At 45.4% G+C, this 25,091-nt stretch overlaps 1 protein-coding gene across 1 annotated transcript in view; it reads left to right on the top strand.

Annotated features, from left to right (window-relative positions):
- MYO1E (myosin IE) overlaps positions 1-25,091 on the top strand; it is a 195,320-nt gene that overhangs the window by 149,733 nt on the left and 20,496 nt on the right. The window contains exons 19-24 of the mRNA XM_045530439.1: positions 5,533-5,677; positions 9,426-9,540; positions 9,756-9,925; positions 11,615-11,760; positions 19,631-19,777; positions 21,115-21,272. Of these exons, the coding sequence (XP_045386395.1) occupies positions 5,533-5,677; positions 9,426-9,540; positions 9,756-9,925; positions 11,615-11,760; positions 19,631-19,777; positions 21,115-21,272 (881 nt within the window). The remainder of the gene's footprint in view (positions 1-5,532; positions 5,678-9,425; positions 9,541-9,755; positions 9,926-11,614; positions 11,761-19,630; positions 19,778-21,114; positions 21,273-25,091) is intronic.

The raw sequence follows: 25,091 nt of genomic DNA, 5'->3' as shown, positions 1-25,091 counted from the left end.
TTAACTCAGTCCCCACACGTTCATTTCCCAATACTTTCGTAGGTGAGTTAGACTAGGAATCCAATTCACTCTCATTCTTCTCTGAATCGAAGGGGCCAGTACAACGCTAGTGTAAGTAAAACTATGTGAAAGAAGTATTTAGGAAGTTGACAAAATTAATTTGTAGAGCTTTTGCATCACTATAGCATCATCCATTTGCTGGCAAACAACTGAGATGTTAATTATAAGATTTTGATCTTCCTTAAACAGATCAGTGTAACACTAGCTTAGAACAGGGTTTCTCGACCTCGATTATTGATATTACAGGCTGGATGATCCTTTGCTGTGAGGGGCTGACCTGTGTGTTGGAGGGTATTTAGCAGCCTTCTTGGCCTCCACCCACCAAGTGCCAGCAAGTGCACTTCCCCATCAAACTGTGACAACGAAAAGTATATCCAGACATTGCCTAACGTTCTCCGGGAGGCACGGCTAGCTGAGAACCACTGGCTTAAAGTTTTTGCAAAACTGACTTTTTTGGGGGGAAGGGAGAAATACCCTTTTTTAATTAAGAGGAAAAAAATCAAATACAAGAAATAGTGAATGAAAAAGTATTTCCTCTATATTTCTTTAAGTTAGAAAGTCTTGCCCTCCAACAGTTCCAAAGCATTTGTAATTTTATCCTCCTTCACTATTTTTCATGTACTTAAAGTCTCTCTATTTGATATTTGCAAATTCTCTCTACTAGGCATTACTATTAAAAACTGTGGCTGAGTGTGGTGGCACACGCCTGTATAATCCCAGCATTTTGGGCAGTTGAGACAGGAGGATTACTTGAGGGCAGGAGTTTAACACCAGCCTGGTCAACATAGTGAGTGCCTATGTCTACAAAAAATAAGAAAAACTATCCAGGCATGGTGGTGCACACCTATAGTCCCAGCTACTGGGGAAGCTGAGGCAGGAGGATCACTTGAATCCAGGAGTTCAAGGTTACACTGAGCTGTGATTGCACCACTGCACTCCAGCCCCGGTAAAAGTGAGACCCTGTCTAAAAAAAAAAAAAAAAAGTAGAAAAATAAGAATTGATCAGACCTTTTTAAAATTTAATCTTTTTTTTTTTTTTTTTTTTAAGAAACTAATTCTGAAAGACCTCCTTCTTTCCTACACCATTTAAAAAACCAACCAGACTTCCATCCGCAATGCTGTGAGTTGTGCGGTCCCGGGAGAGCAGGAAGTTCATGCAATCCTTTTAGGGTCTAAGGGCACCCGAGCAGGCTGTGATGCTTGTTTGCAGCAGCTCCTTCAAGGAGCTATGAAATGACCTCTTTGGTTATCCAGAACTTTCCAAGTGCTGTGCCAGCTCACGATTGCGTGCACGGTACTTCATGCTGTGTTTCACACTGAGTAGGCATTTAATGAAATCTGTTATGCCCCTTATGTTGAGGAACTTGGGTTGAAGTGATTCTGTCCTTGAGTGCTTCCTACTTTTTCTGTCCTTGAGTGCTTCCCTTCTTAGCTCTCCCGCTGTGGGCTTTTCCTTTCAGAAAAGACAAATAGCCTTATCATATAAAAAAAAGTGGGCTTTTTTTATTGTCATATTTCTCTTGGTTTGAGAATACCAGGAGGAGACTCAAAATTTGGAAGGAAATTTATTTTTCAATAAAAAGCACATTTTCAGTCCCCCACACTGTATTTCAAACTGTTATTGAATCAGTCCACTCAAAAGTGGCTTGAAGTCCAGACATGTCCATCGGCAGGGAATATTTCTCCAGAGACAACACCATTTTCCATAAGGTGTATGAGTCTGGGATCCTGGCTGGGCAGAATTCTTCCAAAGTCTGCCACTGACTATCTCATCCTGTGTTGCCCTATAAGTAATTGAACCATCTCATACCTTTATTCTCTCCAAGGCTGAGAGGAAAGACTTTGTTTATAAATTTTCTCTCTAGGTGTCCACCCAGAGGCTGCCAAGTGGGAAACAGAAAGTAAAAACCTGAAGGGAAAGGATATATTAATACCCAGCACAACTATCCACACATGCATGTATTACACACCCTCTCTAGAAAAGCAGCTCACAGGCCTAAACAGAACTGTGACTCAGACACTCCTAGAGAGTAGTGATTGCTTACAAAGTAGTTTATGTGTTTAGTGTGTGTTCATTTCCTCTCTAGAAAATCCTTTATATTGTATTTATCAAAACCATCCCTCTTGACTGAGTATTTATTGGAGAGCAAAAATCAAAAGATGCCTTAATTCCTCCACCTCTGAGCCATGTGCTCTCGAAGTAAATCCTGCACTACCTTAAGCAGTAGTAGGAAGAACCCTTTTTCACCATCTTTCCGCTACAACTTTCATGCCTTCAAAAAGTGTTAAAAAACTGTTAGAAATGGCAGCCACGTTGAATCTTGGAAAATATCTTTAAATTCTCCAGAAAACACCTCTCTGCACTAGGCAACATGTGTTTCTTACTGCAGTTAGGAGAAATAAGCCCAAATATGGATTCTGATCCTCAGGAAGAAAAATGGTGTAGAAACATAAGAGATTTGCAAAGTTTATCTTGTGGCAGAATTCGACCTTCCTCACAAGCATTCTTTTCCTTTGACCTTGACTCAGCCTCTCAAAATGTGGGTGTGGTGAAGGGGTGCCTTGCCAGGAAAGGCATTTCGTACCACAGCCAAGAGAGGAGAGAGAACAGGAAGCCCAGGGAAGCGGAGTGGCAGAGTATCCCACTGGCTGCCAGGATCTTTATGTGCTTAGAGGTCAGAAACATACTTAACCCCAAGTGCCAGCAGCAGCGAGTCCCTGGGGTCTGAGCTGCGTTTCCTCGGAGAAGGAAACATTGGATCAGCAATCAAGAGATAACAAGGAACCTACGAGTCTAAGGGCAGGGAAGAGAATTCCAGGCAGAAGAGAACAGGCAGCACAAAGGCTTTGAGAGGAAATATTGGCATATTTGAGTTTTAAACTGAAAATGCCTGATGAAAGGAGTGTTAGCTATTATCACTGTCTCTCCAAAATTATCGTGGGCACCAACTGGGCAGTGGCACCATTGCCTTGTGCAACCTGTTCCCACCCCCAGGCTATCCTGGAAAAAGATACAGTGAATGGGTTGTACTTAAAGGGAGAGCACTGATCTAGAATTGTGCCCCAGCCTCTCCAGTGGGATCCCAAAGGGTGGGGTGAGGATGCATCAGGCTTCATGGAGCAAAGGAAGCACCGGCAAAGCCCGCGTGTTCCCTCATTCCTGCAGGCCCTGTCAGAATAAGGGAGAGAAAAGTCTGAAAAGTTCTTTAGTATAAAAAAAGTCAAATGAGAGAAATGCAGCATTATTTTTATAGGGAAAACATGTGAATTACAATAGAGACCTATCTGCAAGTTGCACAATAAAGGTATTTGGGTTTATAATTTTGATTAGATCAAGCTAGGCAAAATTGCGCTTTTAGAAACCTGTCACCTTGAAGATCTAGTCTGTTCTTTCTCACTCCTACCCTCCATGAACTTTTCTCCCTTGTCCGGTTAGATGACCAGTACCTTCCTATGTGTTCACCAGCTCCCCCAATCACATCTGGAAAGGCTCTGCTGTCAGTCATTTATATGTGGCTTAATTTATTTAATTTACTTCATTTATACCACATATGAAATTTAGTCATGCTAACATGTGGCTTCAGGTAGGCATTTTTATATTTAAGTTTTTTATCTCTAATTAGGATTTACTTCTCCAGGAAATTTATGATGTTACTAGGCAAGGTGTGGATTTGGGGATGTCAGGGAGCAGACAGGGCTCCTAGAATCAGCTGAGTCCCAACCAACTGGCCGGAGGGAGCCCTGTACCCTGAGGGCAGGGCCACTCAAGGTTCCCTTCTCCCTTGGCCGCCATCAGCCAGTCTAATCCTGATAGTAGTTCTATTTCCTGTGGCCTAGATGTGTGTGCACATGGGCCACGCCCTCCAGCTTCACACCCAGACACTCTTTTTCTGATGTTTCTTCCCTATTTTACATCTGCAATGTACTTCTCTCTCCTGCATTATATCAGCCTCTGATGTAATAATGTTTCTAACATAGGCATGTGCAGTAGACTATATAATCTTTAAAGGAATTATTTATCAATACATACAAGCCAGTTCATAGCTTATGAAGCAGTGCCATGATTGCAGAGACAGATAGGGGTTCAAATCCCAGCTCTGATACTTACTAGCTATGTAAGCAAATAGAGGCAGAATCTCTATTTGCCTCTGCCTCCTACTCTGAAAACTGGAAAGCCAACCTGATCCAATCATTGTAAGAATAAAATGGGATCATATATTTAAAGCACCAATCATAGCACCGGCTGCAGAGAGAGCACTCCACAAATGTTAATTATTACCGCTGTGTGCCCGGCATCGTTTCAGGTGCTGGATGTACGGTATGAACCATGCGGATGTGGCGTCCACTCTCGTGGACCTCTTATCCTCGTGGGGGAGGCATAAATTAACCAAATGAACACAAACATGAATATAATTACAAATTGTGATACATGCTCTAAAGGAAAAATATTATTTGCTATAAGAGAACCAGTGTTTGATTGGGTGGTCCAAGAAGGTCCGTCTGGAAGTGTCACTGAAGGTGAGTCACCCTGAGCAGAAGCCAGCCAAGCAAAGTTTGGAGAACAGCACACCAGGTCGAGGGAACAGCGTGAGCGAAGGCTCTGAGCAGGGAAGGAGGTTAGTGTGCGTGGAGAAGAGGCCATCCCCCAAGGAACACAGCGAGCCGGGGGAGAGTAGAAGAGATGAGGTAGGAGAGCTGCCAGGGACTGGACCACAAGGGCCACATGACTCAGGATGCACAGAATTTCAAAGATGAAAGTTGATGCACAGTAGTAATAACGTCTGCTTATAGGGAGCTTTATGAAACTCTGCATTCATTGTTAGATGCTCTAAAGAAATCAGGGGAGATTATGATTGAGAAAAGACCATCAGATTTTGCCTAAAGAGCATCACTGGTGACCTTCCGCCATGTTATTTTTAGATGGTGCTAGGAAGGGAAAGCAGATTTTCACCGGGGCGTTAACATGGAAATGGCGGGAAAGGGATGGAGCGGGAGGCCGCTCTGGGATGGGCATCCTGGACTTGGAGGATTGTTCCAGTCCTCAAGGTCCACACCTAAGCCTTGAACGATGTAAAGGGACTGGCAGCACCCCAGCAAGAGCCCAGCAAGACCCCAGCAGCACCGGGTACCTCCGGGACAGAGCTCCCACTGCCTCACCCCAGCAGAAAGCCCAGGGGTGCACAGAGGAAGTAAAACTCATTGGAAAACAGCTGGAGGGCCGGGGGGTGGGGGCGGGCAGGGAATAGATGCGGAGGGGAATAAACCAACCTAATGGATACCATGAACACTATTTAGGTGACGGGCACACCTATAGCCAGGACTCAAGCATTCAAAAACGATCCATGTAGCCTAAAACATTTGTACCCCTTAATATTTTGAAATAAAAAGAAAACATACATATACATGTACAAAAAAAAGAAAGCCCAGTTGGTTCACCTGAGTCTGACCCTCCTCCCCCCTGTGTCCTCACAGGTATGCCATCCTGACCAAAGCCACCTGGCCCTCGTGGCGAGGGGACGAGAAGCAAGGTGTCCTGCACCTGCTGCAGTCCGTCAACATGGATAGCGACCAGTTCCAGCTGGGGAGGAGCAAAGTGTTCATCAAAGCCCCCGAATCTGTGAGTGCTCGGCTGGCTTCTTCCCTCGGTCCCCTCCCTGCGGTGCCCCACCGCCCGGCTGGCTTCTTTTCTCGTCCTTTGCTTCATGCCTTAACTGTCATCTCCTCAACGAAGCCTTCCCTTCCCTCCCAGTCCAAGGGGGTCCTGCTCCACACCCCTGTACCCTCGTAGCGTGTCACCACCCCCTCTCCACTTCCTGCAGGTGTGAAAGGGGTCATCACAGGGTGGTTTCTTTTCTCACTTGCTGTCTCTCTCCCTTGCACACAGGGATCTTTCTGAGGGCAGGGACTCTCTGTTTTGTCTGCCTTTATATACCCACAGCCTGGTACACAGAGTGCTCAACAGTTATTTAGAGTGCCTAAGCTAAAAAGGGACTTCTTTGTCACACAAAGGAGGCTTGGTGAGGCTAAACCTGTTACACACAGCTTAGGTCTCCTCTTTGAAGGGGCAACAGAGTCCCCTGGTAGGAATTCCCGGGATCGTACCTTGAAGACCATGAGGTCACCTGGAAAGGACTTTGAGGGCGAGAATAGGTGGGAGGAGAAGTCTCCGGGCTTGTAGAACACAAATACTTGCCAGTAAGGCATTCACGCAAGCAGGTTTTACAATTCACAGACTTCTTAGACCTCCACAGATTAATTCGGAGAAACTTCTTATCTCTGCTGGCGAGGGTGTGGTCTCAGTGAGTGTACCGAGGGTCCGTAGGAAGTTGTGCGTTTGAGCAGGAATTCAACTAAAGCCCTCCAGCTCCTCTGCCCAGGTAGCCCCAGGGCTGTGAGATAAAGATGTTACTTTTTAAGTTGGAGAAATTGCTGGAGCTGAGGTTCAGCATCTTCATCTTGTGAGGTTCCCTAACCATCACAAAGTTCCATTTCAAGAGTCAGTGGTGAGCTTTGCAAAATTAGTCACCAGACCAAGGGGAAATAATATGGGAACTCACAGTGTCGGTAAAAATGGAAACACTTGACTTTGGGCAAATCCTGGTCTCCCAGTTAGTTTCTTGTCCTCTAAGACCACCCCAAGTGACTGCTCTGCCTCGTAGGATCAGCCTGGGACTGCAGATAGTGGCTGTCATTGAATGGCTTTGTGAACCATAACGATTATTAAATAAATAAGCAGCACCCATAGAACCCGTTTATGAAAAGTTTGTGGTAGCGTTTTTCCACTTTGAGTTATTTGTAGCTTCACAGGAATTTCATTTCCAAATATAAAATGAAAATGTTGTGTCATTCGCCATTAAGCAACCCACAGAACAGTTCCTGTTCTTTCTAAAACGGGATGGAGCGATTTACCAGTACAGTGCAGAGCCCCCTCGGTTGTTTTATACCCGCTTTTACTTTCCAACTTGCTAAGTTTTCATATATAATCAGAACAACCTCAAAAATGTTAATGCTTTTTTTTTCTGATTCAGTTGAGCTTTGGGGGTTTATATCTAAAATCAAGATTTATTTTTGGTTTTTCTTTTCTTTACCTTCCTCTCAATTGCTTTATTACCATGATCTGACTCTGCTTTTCCCCATCTTTCTACACACGTGCACACATGAACACGTGCACACATGCAAACACACACACCCCCTCACCTCCATGCTCTCCCCTGCCCCCCAACCTCATCCATCCACATCGAGCCCTGACATGCAAATACCTTTACAAAAGTTGATTTTAAAAATCTACCTTGTGATTTTGCCTTAACTTTTATAGTAAATATGTTGAGTAGACGAAATCACCTATTTGCTTTAAGAACCCATATCAGACATTGCACACCAAGGGGTTTATTTTTGTTTTGTGGTATATGTGTCCATGTTTTTTGGCTTTTCGTTCTTTTTTCTTGAACCTCCCTGATTTCTAACCCCCTGGGCTTTTGGAAAGACATCTAAAGCTCAGCAAATCTTTGGAATTATCCATAGGAAGCTGGGAACTGTTTGCCTCCTCGTCCTTTCTCTGAGTCACGGTGTATTTTCTGTGACACTCCCAAAATAGTTCTGGGAAAGAAGAAGGAAACAAGACTTACTCAGAAGCCCAACACACAAGATAAGAAACATCAATGAATATTCTTACAACAGGAGACCGCAGGGCTCAGATTTTATTTTATTTTATTTATTCATTTTTAGAGAGGGTCTTGCTCTGTCACCCAGGCTGGAGTGCAGTGGTGCGATCACAGCTCACTGCAGCCTCAAACACTAGGACTCTAGCGATCCTCCCTACTCAGCCTCCCGAGTAGCTGTGACTACAGGTGTGCACCACCACACCTGGCTAATTTATCTGTTTATTTTTTTTGTAGAGATGGTGTCTCACTATGTTGCCCAGGCTGGTCTCAAACTCCTGGCCTCAAGTGATCCTCCCACCTCAGCCTCCCAAAGTGTTGGGATTACAGGCATGAGCCATCCTGCCTGGCTCAGATTTTAAACATTCTGTCCAGTTGCTATAAACCTTGTATTTCATTTTGGGGTTAGAAATCTGCTCCTTATGCCTACTGCATATGGCACTGAAGGCTGGGGAATTAAGGAGCCCCTCCCTTGGTATCTAGAGTTTGCAACGTTGTTTCTGCACAGCTGGGGCTGAGAGAAGGAGGAGACTTGGGTGGCAGGAGGGGCCAGGTCTGGCTCCTAAGCATATGCTCGGACAAACAGAGACAAGAAATCAAGCCCAGCTGTCTTCAAACCACATTCACTTGTTTACTTCTGCAACATTTTTGCAGTGACTATTCATCATCTTTACTTTGGGTTTTTATTGGTCCATTTTATTTTTTTTCCTAGAGAGTCATGTAAACCACTTCCAAGGTGGATGGGAAAGTTTCCTACTGTTTTACAAGTTGATCAAATGCACATTACAGAGAAAGACTTGTGTGTCAAAACGAGGAGGAGCCTGGCCGAGCCTGAAAGACCTGGGTTCACTTCCAGCTGCACCCAGTCTTAGCTGCAGTATTCCCATCTGTAAAATGGAGATAACAGACGTATGTGGCTCGTGTCGTTGTTGAGGTGTTGCATGCAGCGATTTATGGAAATCAGCTGCAAAGGCCGCTGACCCATGGCGGGCTCAGTACACTGCAGCTACCTTACGTCGTCCTCGTTATTCCAGACCTGGCTGTGTGAGGTGCAGCCATCGGTGCTGGTTGTTAAAACTGCCCCCGCCCTCCATAGTAAAGTGAGTCCTAACTAGCGCATCTCAAGTCCCGCTCCAGTCACTACGGTTGTTATCCTGTGCTCCGGGACTCCTTGGAGAATCCCACAAGGCAGGAAGACTATCCTTCCGTGGAACTGAAAGTAGGGCAGCCCTCTTTCCACGGCAACACAAGCTCTGCTTCTGCAGAAGCCGGAAAACTCCACGGAGAGGCTGCATGCCGCAGTGCCACCCCCACACCACAGCAGCGCCTCCCAGCTCCTTCGACCCAGCCCCCTCCTGTCCTCTGTGGAGCAAGGGGTGGGAACTAAGAGGACAAATGTTCAATCACTCGTTTGATTCTCAGAGACTGTCAGAAAGGCAGGGCAGAGACCTCAGTGATTAAGGCCCAACTCAATACACTCAGATCCAGCTATTGCCCATTGTTTTTCATTAAAAGAAAAAATGTACAGATGCAAATTAGCTAGTGATAATAAACAGCATGCCATAGGGATCATTTTGCCTATGTGTTCATGAATCTGCTGCTTCTCTGCGTGTCCTTGACTAAACTGAGTGTCCTTGAAAGAACAACAGGAAAAGCGATGTTCAGGCTGTGTGGATCGGCTCACACTTGTCTTCTCCACATGCACAGCTATTTCTTCTAGAAGAGATGAGAGAGAGAAAGTATGACGGATATGCTCGAGTGATACAGAAATCATGGAGGAAGTTTGTGGCCCGGAAGAAATACGTGCAAATGAGAGAAGAAGGTATTTCAGTAATTTTGATTTATTCGTTTAGCAAATCTCTAGAGTAAGTTTGAGCTTAAATGAAGGCACGAGTTCCATTTTATTCTGCATAAAATGTCATAGGCTAAAGGTCTTGCATCATTTAGAGTTTCTTTATGTGTTTCTTCACTAAGTATTTTCCTCCTTTTTCTGGGTGACTGATCCTTCTTCCATCGCTACCTTCTTGGGAATTGTAGCCTCAGACCTCTTGCTGAACAAGAAGGAGAGAAGGAGGAACAGTATTAACAGGAACTTCATCGGGGATTACATTGGGATGGAGGAGCACCCGGAACTCCAGCAGTTTGTGGGCAAGAGGGAGAAGATCGACTTTGCAGACACGGTCACCAAGTACGACAGGAGGTTCAAGGTACACGCTGACTGCTGGCCTCTGAGAGTCAACACACAGATTCCTTATTTTTATTTTTATATTTTATTTATTGGAGACAGGCTCTCACTTTCTTGCCCTGGCTGGAATTTAGTGACAGCCATCATCATAGCTCACAGCAACCTCCAACTCCTGTGCTCAAGTTCACCTCCTTCCTCAGCCTCCCAAGTAGCTGGGCCTGCAGACACAGGCCACCACGCCTGGCTAATTTTTCTATTTTTTGTAGAGACAGGGCCTTGCTCTTGCTAAGGCTGGTCTCGAACTCCTGCCGCCTCGGCCTCCCAGAGTGCTAGGATTATAGGCGTGAACCACCGAGCCCAGCTCTTGTTTTTTTAAAAAAAAAACAACTTGTAATTTGGCTTTTGGCTTTTGTTGTTACCAAAGCAAAACATGTTCATTGACAAAAAATTTAGAAAATACAGATAAACCAAAGGAAAAATAGCCACGTACGCCCAGAAACAATCACTGTTAACATTCTGTGTATATGCTTCAGAACTTTTTTATATAGACATATATTTGCATATTTAGTTTTACAAAAACTGAAATATATATTACATGCTATTTTATGTCCTGAATTTTATTTTTGTTTAAATAATGCTAAGGAGAACTTTCCATATTAATAAATGTATCAATATAACTTTTGTATAGTTGCATAGTATTCCATTCTACAGATGCTTTTTTTTTTAACCAATTTCTCATTAATCAATTCTTAGTGAGTTTCTATTTTTCTTTTTTCTATCATCACTGCAATGAGCATCTCTTCACGTATCTTTATGCATTTGTCTCCTGATAGTGTCAGAATAAATCAATGGAAGCAGATTGTTGAGTCAAAGAATTCAGAATATCAAGTAAAATTGCAAAGTATTCTCACCCATTTTCCCTAAGTGAATGACTATGTAAAGTGTCAAATGGCCACTGGAGGGAAAGCTGGTTTTTTTTATCTCCTCCCTTAGACACTTGCTTTATTCTGATATAATTTTGGCCCTAATAGGGAAAGTTGAAGCCTCAGAAGCTCATGGACGCATTAAGAGCTTTTTTTGTTTTGGTTTGGTCAGGAAAAAAAATTAAGGATGTAAATAACAGTAATTTAACAAGAAGGATGATGTTGCTTTGCTTAAACCAAATCACTCCTTGCGACCTGAATATAGCACCAGCTGCTATGGTAGCAGTTGTGAATGCAAACATGGGTCTCCCAGCAGTGCTTGGTTATAGTGTGGTTGCCCACACATTCCAAAGTACATTTATATTAGATTATTAAGAAGTATCATTAAAATAAAAATATATCAATTTTTTTTTAATTTCATGGACTCCCATGAAAATATATGCAGATGCTTAAGGGACCCCTGTTTGAGAAACGTGGTCCAACAGATCATTGATAAGGTCACCATCTGTGTTGGTGACTATCCCTTTGTTATCCTGACACCTTAGGTGGATCCATATGAGTTTGCCATTTTGTAAGTCAAAAAGAGTCAAATATCAGCATTTTCGTATATGTCAACCTAGCGATCAGTAACAGTGCCCTCTTTCACTCTCACGGGGCCTGGTGAGATGATAAATGGAGCAGTAGTGAAGATCTGCAGCTTCCGTCTGTGCTGGCAACAGTGGCCCATGAGTGGACACTTGTCCCTTTGACCAGGTCTGTCCACCTCCTTAAAGCTCCTCTCCTTGCAGGGTGTAAAGCGAGACCTGCTTCTTACCCCCAAGTGCCTGTACTTAATCGGACGAGAAAAGGTCAAACAGGGCCCCGACAAAGGCCTTGTGAAAGAAGTCCTGAAGCGGAGGATCGAGATGGAGAGGATCTTGTCCGTGTCCCTCAGGTGAGTGGCAAAGGGGCAGCGGCAGGGCTGCCTCGTGTCTCCTCGGCGTCACCATCCGCTCTTCCAAACACCGCCCTGGGAAGGCCGGGCGGGGCTCCCTAGCTGTCAAAATCAGGAAGAAGACAATGAAATTTCCCTTCTTCCCAAAGGAGACCTGATCTCTGTGGTCTCGGGGAGGCTTGATACGACGGGAGTAAGACACCAAGAAAAAGTCGCCTTCCGGACAGCTCCCCTAATCAAGGGATGCTCGGCTCTGTTGTTCCCATAAAATTTTAGAAATAAACCTAGCGTATGGAACACATCAGAGAAGAATCTCTCCTGTTGAAGTGGAGCCCAGGGTTCAGAGCCCCGTGTCCCAGCCCGCCTCACCCAGCTTGAAAACCTGACCCTTCTCACCAGCGAAGGTTGGTCAGGGGTGTCCTAGCAGGGAGGTTTCTCTGGGTGCTCCTTAGGACTTCTTTGGGGAGTACAAATTGGTCTCCGTCATCGGTGGTGCCAGAGTCATCGCCAAATGCTCCTGCAGCTCCAGATTCACAGGCAGCTGGCAGTGGCGGTGGCGGTGACAGTGGCAGTGGCAGTGGCTGCTCCTGCCTGTCCTCAGCAGGGCCCTGCCCTTCCTGTTGGCACTCCGGCCTCCTGTGGGAGCAGAGGGGCTCCTGTGCGAGAGGAGACCTCCCAAAGACCTCATGCTAAGAGCTCCCAGACTAAGTTCCTCTGCTGAGAGCAAATCCTCCCAATCCACAGAAGACTGAGAACAGAGGAGGAAAGGCCCCCCTGGGCCCGGTAGCCGACCTGGGCCTCTCTGAGGCTAATGCTGCCTTTGCATTAAAGTAGAGATGTTCCGATCACATGTGAACATGGAATTGGGGCACCCCTCTAAACTCTTACTCTGCACCAAAGACAAAACTGCTGCACTCAGGGAAAAGCAGGGGATTTACATGCTCAGGCGTCCGACCTGCCGGGCTGGAAATCCCGGCTCCAGTGCGATAATCCAAAGCAGATTTCTGGTTATGTCCATTCTTGCCTGTGCCTCTGTGGTTTCTGAGTCTATCTGTTCCTAATTTTCCTGGATAAAGGGCCAGGCGGTGCAGTGAGGTTAAGGGTTTGAAACATGCCAGTTCAGGATGTGGTGACATTTCTAAGCAAGGGAGTCCCCTGGTATCCTTTTCGCAGCCCCACCTCAGGTAGGTCTCAGCGCCACAGGTTTCAAGGAAAAGCTCTTGGCGCCGACTGGTTTTCAGAAGGTCTTACACATCCGGCTCCCTGGCTGGGTCACAAGCTGAGCTGGGCCCTGAGGCCACCCTTGGGGTTCCAAGGAGCCCAGCAGGAAGCCTCTGTTTGTTGTGTCCTTGCCTGGGCACCTGCTGCACCTGGGCCATGCTGGGTTGGACGGGACGTGCCGTGGACACTTGGCTGACGGTAGCTGTGGCTGAAGGCCAGGGAATCACGGCTCTAGGGCACGTGTGGCCGGTTTTCTGAGAGTGATGATTGTTCTTTCTGTTGTTATTGCCCAGGTTTGTCTGCAGGTCCTCAGCCCACCAGGGGAGTGCTCGTGGGGCCATAATAAATAATCCTAACCCAGCTTCATTCATAGCAAGCACCGACACTTACCATCTTGTTGCTAAGTCCTTGGGCTTTTCAAACATGGACTGTTCACACTCAAATTTCGTCTTCTGTTCCTTTTATTTTCCTTCTCTCACAGCCTCTGGGGATACAAAGTCTCGTGGTAAAACCAGCTTCTTTTTCTTCTTCTTCTTTAGTATTCATGGTCTGGAAGTTTGCTTCCTTGTGGCCTTCCGTTTTTGGAGGATGTAATAAAATGGTTTTTTCTGACTCTAAAGAAACAAAGAGAGAGACTCTGAGTCATTGACCTTGTGATGTCTGCACATGGCAGTTGCTGAGCCTTGTACTTACCAAGATGAATGTTGTTGCCTCGTTTCCTTTATACACGGAGGGAGGCCAGACATCAGAAACCACGTTAGGAAAGCAACCAGAGGGCCGGTGGTGTCTGCAGAATGGAACCCGGAGTGGAAATTAGTCCTGGTACCAGACTACTGAGTGTGTGTGTGTGTGTGTGTGTGTGTGTGTGTTCGCAAAGCACTTCAACACTGGCACACAGAAAGGTTTTAACAGTTGTCTTGTACTTCAACATTTATATGTGTTTCTAAGGATTTATGAGACCTACTAGTTGGCTGTTGGCTGAAATGGTATGACCAGATACCTCCACTAGTTAAGACTTATCAGAGTCCCAAAAGCTTGATCTTTCAGCTCATCTCCAACTCTTTTAACTTAACTAATGTCCATGCGTACAGCTGCCTATTCAAACAAAGCAACGATTTGAAAACAGTTACAAGACAACATGGGAAAGGTGAGCATGACTAAATATTGAATATGAAGGATTTATTGTTCATTTCTTTAGGTGTGATAATGGTACCGGGGTTAATGTTATATAAAGAAAGAGACTTTATCTTTTCATGATACACACTGAACTATCTACGGATAAAATAATATCATATTTTTACTTTGCTTTAAAATAAGTTGTTTCAAAGTGGAAATGGGAGGGTGGGGATGTACCTAAATATGGTTGTCCATGGATCGATAATTGTTGAAAACTGTTGACCTATGGTGGCTCATTTTAATATTCTACATTTTTATATATTTGGAATTTCCGTAATAAAAAGTTTTTCTAAGCCTATAATAGACATTACATTTTTAGGAGTCTTTACTTTTTGTAAATATACTGATATATATATATGTAGTTGAATTACAGTTAAAATTTTTTAAAAGTTTTTATTTACAAGAAAAAAGTAGGATCACAGCAGGTAGAATAGCTCATAGAGATATAAAGACTACAGTTGCTGAAACGGACTCCAGGTTAATTTGAACAGGAAACGTCCTTATCTAAATGGAAATTAGACTAAAACACTGATGCGTTGGTAGGACGGTCAGGAGGTTGCACACTAATACAGAGTTGGGACATCAGATTCTGAGGCTTGGAGTGTCTGGTGCCAGAAGGCCATGCATCAGTTTGTTTGGGTTTTTGGGGGGGGGGGGGGTTGTTTTTGTTTTTTGTTTTTTTGAGACAGGGTTTCTGCTCTGTCACCCAGGCTACAGTGCAGTGGTGTCATCATAGCTCACTGCAAGCTCAAACTCCTGAGCTCAAAGGATCCACCCGCCTCAGCCTCCTGAGTAGCTGGGACTACAGGTGTGCACCACCACGCCCAGCTAATTTTTCTGTGTTTTGCAGAGACAGGGTCTCGCTATGTTGCTCAGGCTGGTCTCAAACTCCTGGCCTCAAACAATCCTTCTGCCTCAGCCTCTCACAGTGCTAGGACTACAGGTGTGAGCCACCATTCCCAGCCTCATGCAACAGTTTTTGAAGGATCTTTCAAGAGCTGCTTCTTGTCCACGTACTGACCTGGCCTCTTTCTTATTTGAAAAACTTGGTTCACAAGAAGGGTAGCCACAAGGTGTAATGACCCATGTTCTTGGTCATCCTATTGCAGGTGTTGAGATTGGTGCCAAGGACTCTAATATTTGGGGCTCTCTGAGGCTTCTCATTTTACTGCTCATTCCAGCCTCTGACCACCAGACGGCTAAGACCAAAACCTATGTGGCTGCCTGTCTGGGTCAATAGACTTGCTAATTATTATCTGTAATTGGAAAAACAACCTATTAGAGTGTGCTCTAGACAGAGGCTCCAGCCTCCTGGTCATGACATCCTAGGATGTTTTATTGCCTAAATGCCTTAAACTTTCTGGCTCTAAGAACAGCCCTTTTCACTACCTGCTCTGCTGACCTAAAGCATTACTGAAATCTTGACTTGCTCTGGCTTTTAGGGTCTGGGAACCTGGGTGTTGTCAGCACTGTTGGGCTGAGTGCAGACCTGGTGTGGAGCCCTGGGGTGCAAAGGTGAAGGAGGCATAGTCATTGTCTCAGAAGCTCCCTCCCACTCCGGAAGGGAGAACAGTCACCTGAATACACATGCACCCTACAGGTTACCAGTGTGCAGAGTGTGATCTAAGGGTACTCCAGGGACACAAAAGACAGCAGTGGGCCCTTGCCCCCGGGAACCAGGGGAAGCTTCTCTGGGCAGCACATACAAGTGCCAAGGCTGGACACACAGATCCAGGCTTTCTCAGAGAGGGTAAGAAGGGTCCCAAACTGGTGCCACTGCTTTCTCTGAGTGGTAGAATTCTGGGCAAGGTTTCTTTTCTTCTTTATCCACCTCCGTATCTTCCAGTTTACTATAAGGAGCATATATTTCATAATCAGCAAAAACTTTTAGAAAGGCAGGGCTAACCTTGGAAATTGCCTTTTCAGCTTTATTAAAAATAAAATTAAAAACAAGAAAGAAAGAAAAACAACTCCTTTAGGACTTTCCCCAGTGTTTTGTAACCAACATTTTTGTGAAGAGGATATATTGGTTGAGAGAGTAAAACAAGATTTTCTAGTGTTGTCAGCAACACAATAAGCCGCAGAGACAGGGAATAAAAAACAAGTGCAGATCCAAACCAGAGCCCAGCAAAGGATCTTTCAGCACAGGGCACAGCGCAAACATCTGCGAGGAATTGCAGCTTGAGCACACGAAGAAGTCAGGGGTGAAGTCCAAAGATAAGTCTGATTTCTAGAATAAATAAACATAAAAGCTTTGTTTTCGGGCCCAGGAGCATGGGCCGGGGAGAGCGGGACGAGAGGGACCCCTGGCCTGGGTGAAGACGGTTTTGCTAACGCGGGTGCCTGGCTCGCTGAAGGGAGGGCATTTTGAATTTGATGGTTAAAGTGTCCAAACACTTCTCATTTCCAGATTCATGCTGGTAATTGGCCTTGAAGTTTTGGCCTCCTTGCTTGTTTTCTTTATGGTAATGAAACTCCTAATAAATCTAAGCACATTAAAACACTCAAAGTTGCTTGTGTTGGGCTCACGGCGGCCTGTTGAATAATCACCACCCTGCTGAAAGTTCAGCCAGGCGGCCAGACACGTCCAGACATGTCAAAGAGCGCTTCGAGTGAAACCACTAAGACAGGAAGGAGTTTCAATCCTTGCCCACAGGCCAAAAGGTGGTTCCTCTTGTTGCACTCTTTTCCACTGAGTGCACTCCCTGCCCAACGTGGCCGTCTTCTTACACCTGTGCTAGGATGCTCAGACTTTATTTCATTCATTCCAAACGACTTGAGAGAGCTCTTTTGAGCAGCTTTTACGTGAGTGCTCTTGGAGCTTCGAATTGCCTTGTGGGCCTTGAATCACTTTTGCGCACCCTGTGGAGTGACAGAGGTGAAAACAGTATGTTATTCAAACCACTGGTTGTCAAGGTTTATCCTATAACTCAACTGTCACAAGAGGGGGCAAGAAGCATGGTTGTGATGTAGGGATGTTTGAAAACAAACTTCTGAGGTAGTAATAATGACCAAGTGCTCCGCCCAAATAAATGCTATGATTCATCCCCAAACGCCCATAAAGTATTTTGACTTCATATCTAAGGAAAACTCTCTGGCATACGCTGTTCAGTAAACAGGCTGGGAAGGGCCAAGCTCCTTTCCCCTGATGCTCATGTCTTGCTCCTAGCTGACTCCGTTCCCCTGCTGTGGTTTCTGCGTGCTGCCATTCTGCGCCTTTAAATCCGCGGTGCCGTGGTCCCGCCTTAGACCTTATTTTGTCTGGTGCATTACCAAGCCTCTTTCCTCTGGGAAGACAAAGGTTGAGGTTTCAGGCACAGAGAGGCTGTCTTAGCCATTCCTGCTGCTAGAACAAAATACCTGAGACTGGATAATTTATAAACAACCGAGAATTATTTCTTACATTTGTCAAGACTGGAAAGTCCAAGATCAAGGTGCAGGCAGATTGGGAGTCTGGTGAAGGCCGTCTTCCTCATAGACGGCAGTTCTTGCTGCATCCTCACATGATGGAAGGGCACCCACGGTGAACTGGCCTCTCATACCTCTTTTATAAGGGCACTGATCCACTCATGAGGGCTTCACCCCTGTGACTTAGTCATCTCCTAAAGGCCACACATCTTAACACTAACACACTGACGATTAAGTGTCAACATATGAGGAGGGGGCACGTTCAGACCACAGTAGACGCTGTGGCTGTAGCTATCGGCTCGATAGCCCCTGCCTATCACTAGCTCCCTGCCCCCGCCCAGAGAGAGAAGGTTCCTGACGACCTGGGACAGTCCACCAAAGCTCTCTCTGCCCAAGGAAGACCTGTGACCCCAGGAGTGGCCCAGCCCTACCTTGACATTATTAATGGACCTAAACAGAGAGACCATAGGGTTCTACATGGAAGGAGAATCCAGGCCTCAAAGATTCCCTACACCCTGCATATGATCCACTCACCTTGTCATCTGGCTTTGTCACAGCCACACTGGGGCAGAGATACCTGGAGCCCTGGGAGCAGAACACAGCTCCTGTGTGCAGCAGCTTGGCTCTGGGTGTTAAAAGAACTGTCTCTTTGGCATTTCCTTTACTTGGAGAGCTTAAAATATTACCATGGTCAATTCATTGAAACAGGCTCATCTAATTTGGTTTTGTTTTTTTTTTTCTTTTTTCTTTTTATGTTTTTTTGAGACAGAGTCTGGCTCTGTTGCCCAGGGTTAGAGTGCCGTGGCGTCAGCCTAGCTCACAGCAACCTCAAACTCCTGGACTCAAGCGATCCTCCTGCCTCAGCCTCCCAAGTAGCTGGGACTACACGTGCCCACCACCATGCCCACCTAATTTTTCTATTTTTTTAAGTAGAGACAGGGTCTTGCTCTGGCTCAGGCTGGTCTTGAACTCCTGACCTGAAGGGATCCTCCCACCTCGGCCTCCCAGAGTGCTAGGATTACAGGCATGAGCCACCACGCCTGGCCTCTAATTTGTTTTTGACACCTGGAAAACAGCTACAATCCCTAATGAAACATCATTCTTTACAGGGTCGTCTTAGTTATTGGGCAGCAGTACTTGGGGATACTTGTAAACTTGTATGTTACAGAGCCTTTGGGGTGGTAGCCTCATTCAACTGAGCGATACATCTAACAGCTGGAGTATGTTAGATATGTGTGTATTGTCTCTTTCCACAAAGTCCAGCAGGTGTGGAGACAAACTGTGTCAAATCAACCTCCCCCTGCCACTAAGCATTTCCCCAGGACTGGCCTTGCCTCAGCCTCTCTCTTCCATCCTCTCTGTAGCTCCTAACATCCCCTCCCCTCCAAGCACGAGTTCCTCCACAGTCCTTCGCTGCCCAAACATGCAATTTCTGCAAAGGTGTGTTCTTTCCTTGTCCGACAAAATTCATTAGCGTGAAGGTAATGATGTGTGCTTACTTGCTGTTTGTACATCTGGCTGGTGGGTCTCTGCACTTTGATGTGTCTGTATATTCTAGCAGCACCTGGCCAGCAGTATAAGTAGAGCACTGTTTGCCACAAGGTTCTTAATAAGTGCATCTGAAGTCCAGGACGTTGGCTTCCCTCTCAATCATCGAGCTTACAATTCTTCAAGTTCAGATTCATTCCAATAGCTACAACCATACCATAAATTCAACTAACTTGGAACTTAGTGTGGAATTATTCCTTTTCAGTTACATTTTATTCATAACATTCGTTGTTTTTATGATCTTAAAAACATAGCCATTGAATTTGAAAATGGATTTTTTTAATATGGCCTAAATTGTCCTTAAAGTCCTAATTTTAAAGATCACGTGGAAGAAGTGTTTTGATTATGCATTTCCCATCTCATAATTCGATGTTGCTGTGTTTTGCTTTAATGATTATCACCTATGGAGAAAGACTACAGAAGCCTACCACTGTCTTACAGGATAAAAATGAATTAAAAAAAATAATAGAAAAAGTAAAAGTGCAGCTTTCATTAAGATTGTCCAATCTCTTTACAGTACTATGCAAGATGACATTTTTATTCTCCATGAGCAAGAGTACGACAGTTTGCTTGAATCGGTCTTCAAAACTGAATTCTTAAGCCTCTTAGCAAAGCGTTATGAGGAAAAAACCCAGAAGCAACTACCTCTGAAATTCAGCAATACGTAAGTCTGCATCTGGGGCCCAAACATCTGCATGAGACTAACAGGGACCTTGATCTCAGCCCTGGCGTTCACGCCTGGGGAGGGGGAAGGGGGGTCTTATGGCTCCAGCCCCGGGTGCTTCAGCTTCCCCAGCGGAATCTTGGAGCCTGCGAAAGACAGTCTGGATGGTTGTCACAGACTTTGAAAAGGTCACTTTTGTGTTTTTGTGAAATACTGACTTCACAGAATGAATTACATATATTTTATCATTTGGGAAAAAAATCACCAAAATGAGACAGGGAAAGGCAGATTTTTACCTATCACCAATAAAAGAGTATTTTGTGCAGCAGAACAGACAGGAGTAGAGTCAGGCTGGAAGCAGATGAAAGTGTCAGGAGTGGGAGCTTAAATTCCCCAAATCGATGCATAATAAAACCTATTGGTGGAGCATCTGGGGACTTGAGGGCTGTGGGTGGCCAACGTATTGTGTCTTGGCTCATCTTCATTTGTCTTGGCAGCACGGTCCAATGGACCAGATACTGGCAGACTGTTGAGCTTCTAATCTCATATTTGCTGAGTGAGCATTACTTAGTTTTTCTCTTATATTCCCTGGACAGTGACATGGAAATATTTCCATCTCTTCCTACTCACAAGAATGAGGCCAAGATAAAGCCTTAATGCTATGCTGAGGGAAACTTACAATAGGAAGCTACTTAAAAAAAATTATGATTTTTTCCTTCTTACAACTGAGAAAATAGAAGTTTAAAAAGTAAAATATGGACTGCACGACGCAGGCACATAGGCAATGTGGAAAAAAGAAAACTGGCTGGGGAGTGGGGGTAAACCTGCCTTCTGTTTGGATTTTGGTTGCTAGTGTTTGTCTTTTTCTGTCCCTGGGTGAAGCACGATGGTGGAAGAATAGAACTTGTTAAATAACTGCCACATTCTGTGCTAAGGGGTCTTCGGTGGTCTTGTGTCTGCCATCTGTCAGTGCTCCGCAGACACGGGACAGGGAAAACAGCTGGAAGCACAGTGACGCAGCACAGCAGGTGTGGCCTAGACTGTTCCCGTCCTTCTGTTCCCCGCAGCAGTCGCCCCTTAGGCCACCTGACAGAGTGACGTCAGCACATTAGTGGGGCGCCTCCCTCACCCCCCAGTTTCTCATGGTGTCCCCCAGCGGTGGTGCCGCACTGTGGATGCTGTGCCCCCCCTTGGGCCCTGTGCCCGGTTTAGGTTGTGCGTCTTGCCGAGTTTTACAGCGTGTCTGCCAGCAGCGGAGCTGCATGGTTGGGTCTGCGAGCACCGCTTTCTCACCGGGTCATTCCACTGGTTAATTCCAGCCAATGTGCTTTTTGCAGGCTCGAACTGAAGTTGAAAAAGGAGAACTGGGGTCCCTGGAGCGCAGGGGGCTCCCGGCAAGTGCAGTTCCACCAAGGCTTTGGGGACCTGGCTGTCCTCAAGCCCAGTAACAAAGTGCTGCAGGTCAGCATCGGACCCGGGCTGCCCAAGAACTCCCGTAAGTGTTCCCTGGGCCACTGGCGGAGCCGCCACGCCACTCTTCCGCCTGAACGCTGAGAACATGTGCGCAGATCTGGGGGCTGAGAGTCAGAATATTGACTGCTTCCTGGGGCTTGGGAGTAGAACATTCAAACTAAAGCAGATTCAGAGAAAATGGGCAGGTTAAAACTTTCTGAATGATTGAGTACTTATGTACGGTACACTTGGCACTGCAATATTGTGCTTAAAACAAATCAAAGTTAGTTTGCTTCAAATGTCCCAGGCCTTTCCAGTGAGATCTTGTCCATAATATAAACATTTTACTCTCTGCCAGTTTTAAAGAAATTGACCACATTTACCAACTCTGCATGGTTTCACTGTGCCACTGTGAATCTGTCTCTGCTTTTCCTTTAGAGAGCTTCATTAGAAGACACACACACACACATGCTATTAATAAGTCAAATCCCACTCTGACTCCAGCACTGGCCTTTGATTCTTTTTCTATTTATAATATTTTACAAACTTATAATATACAGCATAGAATAACCATATATGCTATGTATTTATATAATGTAGATATCTTCTAAAATTTAGCCCGTGTGTGATCAATGAAGAGTAAGCCAGATATAAAATAGGCCTTTATCAAATCTGTCTACAAAGGTACGCATTGATATGTACTCTCGGGATAGTAATTAGGTTATTAAGTATGAAATGTCCAATTGCCTTAAGCACTAAATTTAACAGTTGATATCTCTGACGTCTCACTTTGACATTTATTGTTTTATCTTTATTGTGAGGTACATCCTTAGTCTTTCTTTTTTTTTTTTTTTTTTTTTTTGAGACAGAGTGTCACTTTGTTGCCCGGGCTAGAGTGAGTGCCGTGGCATCAGCCTAGCTCACAGCAACCTCAGACTCCTGGGCTTAAGCGATCCTACTGCCTCAGCCTCCCTAGTAGCTGGGACTACAGGCATGAGCCACCATGCCCGGCTAATTTTTTTTTTTTTTTTTGTATATATATTTTTAGTTGGCCAGATAATTTCTTTCTATTTTTAGTAGAGACGGGGTCTCACTCTTGCTGAGGCTGGTCTCGAACTCCTGACCTCGAGCGATCCACCCGCCTCGGCCTCCCAGAGCTAGGATTACAGGCGTGAGCCACCGCGCCCGGCCTCTTAGTCTTTCAAATGCACGGTTTGGCTTGTGATTATCTTTCAAATTTTCTTAGAGCAATTTTTGTGAAACTATGGACAAGTCAAAAATTCATTTATTTTCAAATATGAGTCCCGTCGTGGAACCAATGCTGTGCAGACAGCTTGAAATATCAATGAAGCGTTTGGGAAGGATGTGGCTAATGAACGCATAGTACATTGATGGCTTGAGAAGTTCCATTCTGGTGAGTTTAATCTTGAAAATGAGCCATGTGGGTGACCTGAGACCAAGGTGGATAATGATGAGCTGAAAGCTGTGTGGAAGCAAATCCATCTCAACCTACATGTGAATTAGCAGCAAGGTTTGATGTTACTATTCCAACAATATTGGAACATTTGAAACAAAAGGGCAAGGTAAATTAGCTGGATAGATGGGTACTGCATGAATTAAATGAGCATTGGAAGAGAAATCATCTCAAAGCTTGCCTTTCTTTGCTGTCATGACATAAGGGTGAACCATTTCTATACCTTATTGTTACATGTAATGAAAAGTGGATTCTTTTTGGCAATCGCAAGCATTCGGCACAAAGGTTGGATAAAAATGAAGTACTGAAGCACAGTCCAAAACCGAATATTCATCAAAAAAGCTACTGGTATCTATTTGGTGGTCCAGCACTGGTATTATCCACTACAGCTTCATGAAACCTGGTCAGTTGATTACAGCAAGTGTCTGCTGCAACCAACTGGACGAAATGATGAGCATGCTTGCAATTAAGCAGCTGAGATTGGTCAATTGAGACAGGCCAGTCCTCCTGCAAGACAACACTCGACCACATGTCACACAAACAACACTACTCAAACTACAGAGGCTGGACTTGGAAACTCTCTGTCATCTACCATAATCACCACACCTTGCACCAACTGACTACAACGTCTTCTAGGCTTTGGACCACTTCTTGCCAGGAAAAATATTCAATTCTCAACAAGCTGTGGAAAATACCTTTTGCAATTTCATTGCTACTCGCTCTCCAGGCATCTTCACTGCTGGCATAAACAAGCCACTGTTAAGATGGCAAAACTGTGTCGATAGTTTAGGTGCATACTTTGCTTAATTGTACTGCTTCTTGTTTGAGATAGAATAAGCTACACTTTTGATTTGAAATTGGACATTTCATATTTAACGACCTAATACAATACTGATAAATGCTATCATACCTTTACCTTTACATACTCAGAAAGTGTTGGTGTGTGTCTGTGCATCCGTTGCTACTTACTTGCCGAAAACAGCACATTTCAGTAGAAATTTCTTTTTTTTTTTTTTTTTTAAGACAGGGTCTTGCTCTGTCGCCCAGGTTGGAGTGCAGAGTGTCATCATAGCTTACGGCAGCCTCCAACTCCTTGGCTGAAGCAATCCTCCTGGCTCAGCCTCCCAAGTAGCTGGGACTACAGGCACATGCCACCAAGCCTGCTTATTTTTCTATTTTTTGTAGAGACGGGGGTCTCATTATGTTGCTCTGGCTGGTCTCAAACTCCCAGTCTCAAGCAATCATCCTGCCTTTGCCTCCCAAAGTGCTAGGATTACAGGCCTGAGCCACCACGCCCAGCCTCAGTGGGAATTTTGAAGGGACATTTAAGTAAAAGAATGCGGGCAGGGTTAAGGGAACAAAGTAGGGACCCCAGGAAAAGGACCAATGGGTAACCATTATTACCTTTAAGCCTGGAGCAACAGAGGGAGGAAAGAGCTGCAGGATGCAGACAGAGTAGGCAGACTAAACCCTCGCCTCCCTCTCCTCTGGCACTCCAGGTGCCTGCCGGTGCCTCCCACTGGCCAAACCCCACTGAATGCAGAGGCCAGCAGCCCACAGGGCTCAGTCCCCCGGCACAGAGCCAGGCAAAGAAGGGCTGCGGAGAACCAGCAGGATGAGTGCGAGCAACTGCAGTGGGCCCCAGTAGGGTGTTTCAGTAGGTCCTTCTTGGGATGGGGCGGGGTGTGTTCCAGGCCACTTCCCACTGCCCCAGGGCCCACACGGTGGGTTTGCCCAGCACCTTCCCCAGGATATGGAGCCCCAGCTCCTTTGCTGTGTCTGCACACACCTTGTCACTTCCTACCCTTCTCCACTCGTCTTCTCCTCTTTGCAAGAAATTCCCTCTAGACCCCTCTTCCAGCTAGTTAGTCCTACCCTCCTTCCTGTGCCAGCTGAGACTGTATTTATTGTTTTCCTTCCCAACACAGATGTCTCTGCAAAGATCTCATCTGGCCCCCCACGGCCTTGCCGCCCAGACCTAACTCTGGCCCTCAGTGATGCTCCATTTGGCACCCGCTTGTTTCTAATCCCTTCATGTCTGTATCATGGGGACAAGTTCGCTTCTCCCCTCTGTGTTTAACTGGAAGACTGTAGACCACAGACTCTTGCACGAAAGGCTCTTGCTCTAGGCCGACGTGCAGTCAGTGCCGGAATGTGCTTCATGCCGAAGCAGATGACACGCAGTGATCACCTGCTCAGCTGCTTTGCAGTGTTTAGAACATGAGTGGAAACATTAAAATGTTCCATCTGTCTCTTTTTGAAAGGCTGCAAAAATAGAAATGCCTTTGTAAGATTATCAATACTTTTTTGAAAAGCCACTATCTCTAACGTATCAAAACTGCACCTCTATAAACGTATCCTCCAATCTCACCCTCCCACCAGTAGCTA

Source organism: Lemur catta, chromosome 1, assembly GCF_020740605.2.
Source record: "Lemur catta isolate mLemCat1 chromosome 1, mLemCat1.pri, whole genome shotgun sequence".
NCBI classification, from domain to species: domain Eukaryota; kingdom Metazoa; phylum Chordata; class Mammalia; order Primates; family Lemuridae; genus Lemur; species Lemur catta.
The sequence above is the reverse complement of the archived record's forward strand: the minus strand, read 5'-3'. Positions and strand labels throughout refer to the sequence as shown.